This window comes from Leptonotus elevatus, chromosome 4 (assembly GCF_054856555.1).
Source record: "Leptonotus elevatus isolate MCC_2025b chromosome 4, RoL_Lele_1.0, whole genome shotgun sequence".
Lineage (NCBI taxonomy): Eukaryota > Metazoa > Chordata > Actinopteri > Syngnathiformes > Syngnathidae > Leptonotus > Leptonotus elevatus.
This window is the reverse complement of record NC_141242.1, coordinates 21,085,258-21,094,387: the sequence shown is the minus strand read 5'-3', so window position 1 is coordinate 21,094,387 and position 9,130 is coordinate 21,085,258. Positions and strand designations below refer to the sequence as shown.

The following is a 9,130-nucleotide window of genomic DNA, read 5'->3' as shown; positions in this document are numbered from 1 at the left end:
AACCAAGATCACCATCTAGAGGAGTTAAAATATATATATTGCAAGTGGTTCATGAATGTTCATTTTCCCCATCACTAATTCCAACACTGAAAAAGCGGGTTTGGTGGTATTTAGTGCACAGGAGAAGGAAGATGAAGATAGCATCAATGAATTTTCTGGGCGGCTACTGTGTAAACTACAGCAACATTCGGCATTCTTTGGAAAGTAGTGTTTACCTGTGTTTAAGGTAATACTTTTTTTTTTTTGTGGGGGGGGGGGGGGGTATATCTGTGTGCATGACTTCTTTGCAAACATCAACATGGTCGCAGACCGACAGCCAAGCCAAGCGGCCAAAATAATGTACCTTTTTGTTTTTACAGCTAAATGTTGCGGTAACAGCTTTTAATTAGGAGTGCTTTGGTTTTGGTAAATAGTTAAAGTAGGACGGAAAAAGTGATACATATCAAGGAGGTGCTCAAGCACCTCAAGGGCTACGTAGAAGGCTATTAAATTCATTTTACTATCGCTAGAGTCACATTCGCACTCAATACAACTATAATTTGATGTGAGATTATGTTTCGGTATTTTGTGCTGGAGTTATTTGAAGTTTGATGAGGGGCAGGAAATAGCCTCCATCCTGGGACTGGAAGTTACACGATTTCGTAGTATAAAAGTCAGCTTTTAATTGAGGAAGTGGGCCAAACTGACGATCAGCTGATTTGACAGTAACTATTATATTACCAATCAAAGCAAAGAAACGTACGTACGTACCATAATGCACATGTTGCTTCATATTGGAGAAGCTGAGACGCAGGCAACAGAGGGTGGTGCGTGACGTCACCGGTCAGCTGACGAGTTTGTTTTGCTTGCTTTTCGGAGCTCGTCATGATAAAAACACAGAGGAAGGAAGCGAGCACGTCGAAGCGCATCGGGTAACGTCAACAACTCCTCACTGCCATTACAGCACAGCTCCACGCGCATTTGACACCGATCGTGTCGTCAACAGCGGCCCTTTTGTTTGCTAACACCGCCATTTACCTCCGTTGTCGACTGGGACGACGACTTTGACGCAGTATGCCTTCGGAGAAATCCTTCAAACAAAGAAGAACATTTGGTATGTATTCCCCCCCACATTATTCACTCTTATTTGTTTTTGTTTTTTGTATGCTGTGTATGTTTGTAGCCGTGCCTGGCTAGTGGGAAAAACAAAATGCGACGAGTTGAGCTTTTATTTCGGCCACTTCAGAGTGAAACTGCGTCAAACACAAGTAGGAGCAGATGAAGGGTTGTTGACTGGAAGGCCTCGCATTCTTGTTTTTGTATAAAACATACGACCCACTCGACACGTACAAATGTCGTCTTTATAGAATTCATGTATTGACCGAGGGGGTGTATTCTTCCGTGGCTATTTGTGAGGCGGTGGTAGCAAAACAAGTGGTGTCGAAACAGGGCACAGGAGTGAGCTGCAGGATTGGGGGATGGGACCGTTTCAGGGGGAGCGAGAAGTTTCCGACAAAAATGCATCAAACACTTGCTGCTGACAGTTCTAATTTCTGTTTATTCGGCATGAATAATACAGCGTAGCCTTGTAAAGTGTTACATGTACAGTACTAGGCAAATCCCACTCTGGTGACAACATATCGACTTCCGGTTGAAAGTCACGTTTATTTGTCTGTGTTTAGCACGGAAGGCACGTGAGGCGATTTGAGCAGCAACATGGGCACCTGCTTAACGTGGTCGTTCCGTCTACCACATGGGCAATGTTGTTTATTACAATGTCACAACGACTACCCCCAGCTTCTTTTATTGCTACAGCACTTGCAAGCAAATACTATTCATTGTTGTGTCAAACTTTCAAATTACAGTTGTGTTTTCTTCAGGTACAGTGAAGCCCCAGATCAATCAATCAATAATTGTGTAACTTCCTAAGATGAAACCCAGGGACAGCAGATACAATGAAAACAGCAGAGGCCCCAGAATTGTACCCTATGAAACACCATACCTTCCGTTATATATGTGATTTCATATTGCACATATTCTTCAGACCACTTCCTTTTTTGCTCGACATACTTAGTATGAAGGGTATACAATAATAAAGAAATCACACAACGTACCATCACAACAGTCACAAGTCAACTACTGAATACACTAAATTCCCTGCAGCACAGATAGGTGCTTGCGGCCTATGATTGGATCCAGAAAGTGATGAAGACGGTGGCTTGGCAAACTGTTTAGTAAACCATAAGGAGTTCATTTGTAAAGTGACATGTAAGCGGAAACATTCTCCTAGCGTGTCAGACAGTTGGAGATGGAAACGGTACTAGCAAGATGCGAGGGTTGTGGCTTGACCGGGGATATAAACGTTGGCATTCGCCATTCGTGTACCGAGGATAATTCTCAAGTTTGTAAGTTAAGAACTTTTTTTGTCAGTTTGAAATTTAGTGGCGCTAGATCTGGGGCTTTTCTTAAGGTGGTGGTTGTGTGTGAGCTAGCGAGTTGATTGCTACTGAGCTCAGTTGCAAACACTAGTAGTTGTCTTGCTACAACACAATGGTGCGTTTGGAAATTAATGGGAGCGCACTTTACCTCTCTGAACATTCGCGCACACTATGTAGGGCAAGAACTTTAGAGCGTACTTCTGATCTGAACACGCCCAACATTACAGCCAGTTAGCTTGCGTAGCATTGTCAAAAGCATGGCAGCAGAAAAACAAAACAATGAACCCGTCAGGTATTAGTCGAGGCCCAATGCGTTACTTTGGAGGTTCTTGCAATGGAAACGTTATTCATTACACCATTAAATTGGTTGAAATTTAGACGCGGCCAACGGGACATATTTCTAGCCTACAGCGTCCCCTGTTGGCGCTTCGGCTTCAGAAAGTTGATTGTTTGGCACAGCAGTTAACCTGAAAGCAAAACTGTGCTAACTAGTACAAAGTCAATAGGCAGTGGTTATTTTACTGTGACTGGCAACTCTCCTGCTAGCGTTATTTTTGCCATGTGCGGTCTTCATCGGTCAATCGCCGCACGTCGTCTCGTCGAGACGGACACACCTCACAAGCACTTAGCTTAGCGGTTAGCAATAAGCACTCAATATGGTTTAGCAAATTTGTTTAGCAACTAATATTACTCAAAAAGTTCAGGCATATTTTAAGACAATAAAACCTCACTAGGGTTAATGTTAAGGAACGATTCTTTAAAAGCAGTGCATTGAAAGTGACATTTGATTTCTTATATGGACTATGTAGTGTTGCATGATGTGCTTCTCTAGCTTCTAAAATTTTCTTTATAAAATGACATTTATCATGGCCTGTCAGGACAATTCCATTTAGTATGATAGCATCATTTGTAATTGGTTCTTAGATGTGTTACTTGTGTCCGCCTCTAGCCTCAAGATCCACAAGTGAGTGAGTGACGGTGAACTAACGTTACATGCGGTATATCTGGTCGCGGCACTTTTTTAAAATTATATATATATTTTTTATTTTTATAAAATTTGCTTGAAAACTTCTTGGGTGGCAGCCAGTTTACTTGGGTGGCCCACCCAAGTATTAACATGGTGTGGGAAACACTGGTAGATAGATGATCTTGGCTCGGTCTCGATACTCTCTGGTCTCGATAATGTCTTGGTCTCGGTTGGTGTGGTTTTGACTACAACACCTAGTGTCTAGACCGCCGCCGAGCCCCTGCCTCACCAAATCCCAAGGGTTCGACCAAACCCAGATAGTTGCGGTTTGCCAAATAAATAAAAGTATTACTTTGGTGGATCTTGTTGCCAAGGAACTGTGTTGCAGTAAATTGAGGAGCTTCTGTCTTCAATTACTGAAAAGATAACGGTTAAGCTTTTGGTTTCATTTAAAACTAAGTCATAAAATTAGTTCTTTATTGACCATCAGCTCCTCAGCTCAATTTAATCAGAAAATAAAATATTTTAAAGTTTACTCATTCACTGCCATTGACGGCTATAGACGACCAAAATTCATTTGAACTATTTTTATTAGTTTAACATGTTTCCCCACTTTTGTTAACCAGAGTTTGAAAACCTAGATTTTTTTTATTGTATTTAAACAGATATAAAAATTGGGATTAATCTAGTGAAGTCATGCGATTAATTACGAGTACAAATTGTAATTGCCTGACGCCCCTAATTTTTAATAATCTTTTCTTTAAAAAAAGTTTTTTAATTTTTAATTTTTTAAAAGAAAAGATTATTAAAAAGATAATTTTACATCTGTTATAAATGTACAAAAAAAATAAATACTACTTCATGATACCTTATTTATTCAAATTTAATTCATTAATTGTGAAAAATAGGACATTAAATTTGGCCCAAATGGCCATTTCTAAAACACACTAACACTCTTATGAAACCATCTCCTCGTGTACATAATAAATGTTTGACAAGCAAAGTAATTGAAGAAGTGTAAAAAAAAAAAAGCTTTATACTCGAGGAACGTACAACCCATGGGCCGTATATAGTGGATGACTTATTAAAACTAAAATGTCCTCTTCTGCTTGGGACAAAATATTTGAGGCATCAATTTCTACCAAACTGATTCCAAATATGGTTCCTTGCTTAAAAGGGATAAGTCAGCAGTATCACCACTTCCATTATTATGAAGACAAGGAATGTAATGGAAAACCACCACCCCCGTGTTCCCCATCAGATAAACACGTGCCAGCGCTCAGGTTCCGGGCGTCCTTCTCTTCGTGTCGACTGAAAAGTCATGACTCAGACGTGTCTTGACAGACAAACAACACCCACAGAGCTTCCCTGTTCCTGCACTGTGAACTTAACCTAATTGACATGTTATCACAGGACATCGTCCCACATTTCCCAGAAAGATAAACAGTTATGTATGGAGTTAGGGAGAAGGGACATTAACTCATTCACTGCCATTGACGGCTATAGACTTCAAAAATTAATTTGAACTATTTCTATTAGGTTCACATTTTTTTTTCACTTTTGTTAACAAGAGTATGAAAACCTAGAAAAAATGTATTGTACATTTAGGACAGATATAAAATTTGTGATTACTCTTGAGTTAACTAGTGTGATTAATTACAATAAACAAATTTAATCGCCTGATGCCCCTAAAAAAATATTGTTAAAAAATTTGGGGCATCAGACGATTACATTTTTTAAATTGTAATTAATCGCATGACTTCAATAGACTCACGATTAATAAAAAAATTTATATCTGTTTTAAATGTACAATATTTTTTCTAGGTTTTCATACTCTTGTTAACAAAAGTGGAAAAAAATGTGAAACAAATTGCAATAGTTCAAATCAATTTTTTACGTCTATAGCCGTCAATGGCAGTTAATGAGTTAAAAAAAAAATTAGCTATGGTGAATCTTTTGTCACTGTTATGAGTAAATCACTATAGCTTATGTCAAGATGGCATTTAGAGGTAAACGATGTGGTACAATGTGCTTGCTTTGAGTGGATTATCGAGGACTAGGTTTTGGTCTTTTAAAGCAGTTCGTTTAGTACAATGCTCTCTCGGACTTGGCACATTAGGGCAATCTTTTAAGCTTGTCCTCATCAACTGTGGCGTACTGTGGTGGTGGTGTTGTTCGCTTTGGAATGGCACCATCACACTTATGGCCATACCTTCATGAGTGCTTTTAACACACAACACTACAGTGCGTACAGAGAGTTTGCGTGACGTGACATGAAATTGCGCATTGATCTATCACTAATCTACGCTAATGCACTGATAACGTCATAATTACCATAAATGTCACTAGCTAGATTACCTGCCAACCACGTTTTAAGCACATTCAAATAAATAATAGAGAGAGAGAGATCAAGTTGTCTCGTTTGTTCTTAACTGTATAAATCATGTGACTGTGTATCATGTGACCGTGTACCAATAGTGCTATGTGTTTACAGTTTTTTACAGTTGTTTTTCCGAACTAACAAATTTACATTACATTTCTGTCATAAAAGTTGAGTGAAGGGGATTGACATGAATGTTTAGCAAAAACGAGGCTGAGTTTAAAGTACTTCCCCTTTTCCTTTGAAATTTACACTATTATACATAATAGTGTGCTGCCACCCAGTGGTCGATGGTGAAATCACACCCAAAATAAACGGGAGGCAGAACTAAACAAATATTTGACTAAAAATAGACTGCTAGATCTAGTTGTCTCGTTTGTTCTTAACTCATTTGCTCCCAAAAACCTATAAAATCTATTTAAAATGTTTTAAGTGTCCCAAAGATGCATTTATGCGTTTTTTTAAATGCTACGGACTTTGATGCAGCCTCTCAACTGCAAAGAACAGTTGAATAAATGGTAGTTATTACACAAATGGCCAGCAGGTGGCAGCAGAGCAAAATAAGATCAACCAGGGGCCATGTTGAAAAAAAAGCTCATTGCTCACATTTCTAAATAGATTTGTGAGTAATGATGAAACTTAGCTATATGCTAATGCTAATTGCTACAAAACTGAAACGGATAGAAATTTACTTTTTTTTTTTCCCTGATGAAAGAAGAGAGTCTAATCTTTATTTTGGTAGGTTCCATGTTTTTATAGCAACACAATACTCTGTGGGCCTTGCAAAATCAGTCAAAATCCATTAAAACAGCCGGGAGCGAAGGGGATTGCTTCTGCGAAAATGGCTGGGAGTGAATGAGTTAAGAGCGCAGTGTGTAATGTGTGTGCGTTTTTGTGTCCCTGCAGAACAGAGAGTAGAAGATGTCCGACTGATCCGGGAGCAGCATCCTAACAAGATCCCCGTGAGTGTCCTGTTAACTAGCATGCTTTCACACGGAACATTCAAGTCCAATCCTGGCGTGTCGTAAAATAAAAGTCACGTGACTCGCATGAGTGAGCAGCAAGTACGACTTGAACAAAAAGTCAGTGCAGCTCATTAATTAACATGGCACCCACCCGTGCGTGTTTCCTGCAGGTGATCATCGAGAGGTACAAAGGAGAGAAGCAGCTCCCCATCCTGGACAAGACAAAGTTCTTAGTGCCTGACCACGTCAACATGAGCGAGCTCATCAAGATTATCAGGTAGTTTCCCCCGCATCTCCTTCCTTCCTTCCTTTCCTCGTCTCCAATGATCTTGTCACGAATGAATGTCGTTCTCCTCGCGACCACCAGGAGGCGCCTGCAGCTGAATTCCAACCAGGCGTTCTTCTTGCTGGTCAACGGCCACAGCATGGTGTCGGTGTCTGCCGCCATCTCGGAGGTGTATGAGCGGGAGCGCGACCAAGATGGCTTCCTCTACATGGTGTACGCCTCCCAGGAAACCTTCGGCGCCGGCCCAACTCCCCAGTGATCACCTTTTCCTCTTCTTCCTCTTGGCCAGCCATCGGACAATTGTAGTTATTGTTGTCGTTGCTCCTTTCCATGTTATTTCCAGTAATTACACCACGTTAGTCTTGACTGTACTAAAGTAAAACACAATCCGCTAAACGTAATCGCCAAGTAGCGGCTTTTCTTTTTCGTGGGTTCTGATTGCAAAGAGAAGAACTCATTTGCGTGCGACACAGGTGCGACCACAGCTTTATTCTTTTTCCTGTCGGTTGTCATGGCAACGTAGCAGTTCTTCTCGTGTTGTGGCTAGATGAATCTTAGACCTTCTCCTGTTTATCTTTATCTACATTTCAGCTTGCGATTTTACAAAAAAAAAAAGTGGTGCGGCGCCACTGCTTTTTATAGATTTATATTTACAATAGCAACTGAACAAAGCTAACATTGATTTGAAGCTTTATGGAGATGAGTGCAAGTTATGTCGAATCAACAACAGGCATTGGGGCATTGCTAAAGTAGACGCTGTTAAAGAAGTGGACGTAGCCTCCGGGCCCGATGCAGGCAGACGTGCCTTAAAGCAGCATCAAAGGGGCAAAAAGATTCTACACTTGAGCTTTGTGTTCATTTTGTAAATAATGTCACATTCAGTCAAATCCACCATAACGCAACTTTGTCACTGGCAACCTGTCAGTTATAGCAATGACATAGTGACGCACCTCGATATTGCGTGTTAGCAGTTGGGTCGGAATTTCGGCTCCAAAAACGAGGCTATGTCCACTTTTTATCTTTGTGTGTTACGTGTGATCAACCCCCCCCCCCCCTTTAGTTTGTTTACTTGCCGTTTACGGCTTCAAGTCATTCAACATTTATATAAGATGCAAGAACTGCCTGGAACGCATAATGTTGGAACAGTAAGAGCGGTTCAGTAACCAAGTTGACTTTTGGACACTACAGTGAGACTGGTCGAGAAACTTGAGGGATGGGTGGGTTTATTTCTTCTTTCAGTCACAAGTAATTAGAAGTTTTAGTATGGGAAACGGGTCCCTTATGTATGTAGCTACATCAGTGTGTGTTGACTTTGGCCCACAAGGTTGATATCGCGGTGCTGCGGTTGTGATTCAACTTCACGTCCTGTGGGTCGCGCATCCTGTCTGTGCACATGGACCTTAGTGCTTTTTATGTTTGTTGAGGTACAACTGCTTTTATATCGCAGTATTTTATCATTTTGATTTAATTTAACTTTGTCATCATACAAGTCTTTATCAGTGTTCTCAGTTTGTGCTAATGGACAAGTCCAAGCCAGTTTGTTGGAGAGGGGGAGCATTGGTTTGTGCGTCTTCCAGCCCCTCCGTTTCTCACACGTTCACACTGAGCAATAGCCATATGTGTATTTATGTTGGTATTTTGTTAACAATAAAAAATTGAAGAAAAAAAAGATTTGGAGTCATAATTGTGTGATTGTTTTTGTCCATGAGACAAATCAAAGGCAAGTGTGTACACTCCAAAAATTATTACTTGTCCACCAGTTCTACACTATTGCATTTAGTTCAACACAACATATCTTAAATTAACCCAATCGTCCACATCCTAAAATATGTCAGAGATTCTGCATTTAAGTTTTAACTGCGCATAGATTTGTGTTCAATGTGTTTATATCATCGCTGTTCCAGGGCATAAATCATTCTAAATGTTATGTTCATGTTTTTCTCAACTATATTGATTTGCCTTACAGATTAGACTTCAAGCAGAGTATTTTCAAATGAAAATGTGTTTACCTGTTTATATATATATATATATATATATTAGGGTTGTCAAATTAAGTGCTTTAATTTTGAGTTAATTTCCTTTAAAGCCACTAACTTTTTAAACTTTAATTAATGA

The 9,130-nt window shown here is 39.9% G+C and overlaps 1 protein-coding gene across 2 annotated transcripts; it reads left to right on the top strand.

The window, feature by feature from the left end:
* Positions 1 to 765: 765 nt before the first annotated feature.
* On the top strand, positions 766 to 8,686 carry map1lc3b (microtubule-associated protein 1 light chain 3 beta). 2 transcript variants are annotated; one of them, XM_086073702.1, is made up of 5 exons: positions 766 to 911; positions 986 to 1,093; positions 6,671 to 6,726; positions 6,900 to 7,006; positions 7,097 to 8,686. In XM_086073702.1, the coding sequence occupies exons 2-5, from the start codon at positions 1,054 to 1,056 to the stop codon at positions 7,272 to 7,274; spliced, it is 381 nt and encodes a 126-aa protein (XP_085929828.1). In that variant the 5' UTR covers positions 766 to 911; positions 986 to 1,053; the 3' UTR covers positions 7,275 to 8,686. The 2 variants fall into 2 exon arrangements, with proteins under 2 accessions (XP_085929828.1, XP_085929826.1); XM_086073700.1 differs by having other exon boundaries at positions 805 to 1,093.
* Positions 8,687 to 9,130: the final 444 nt, after the last annotated feature.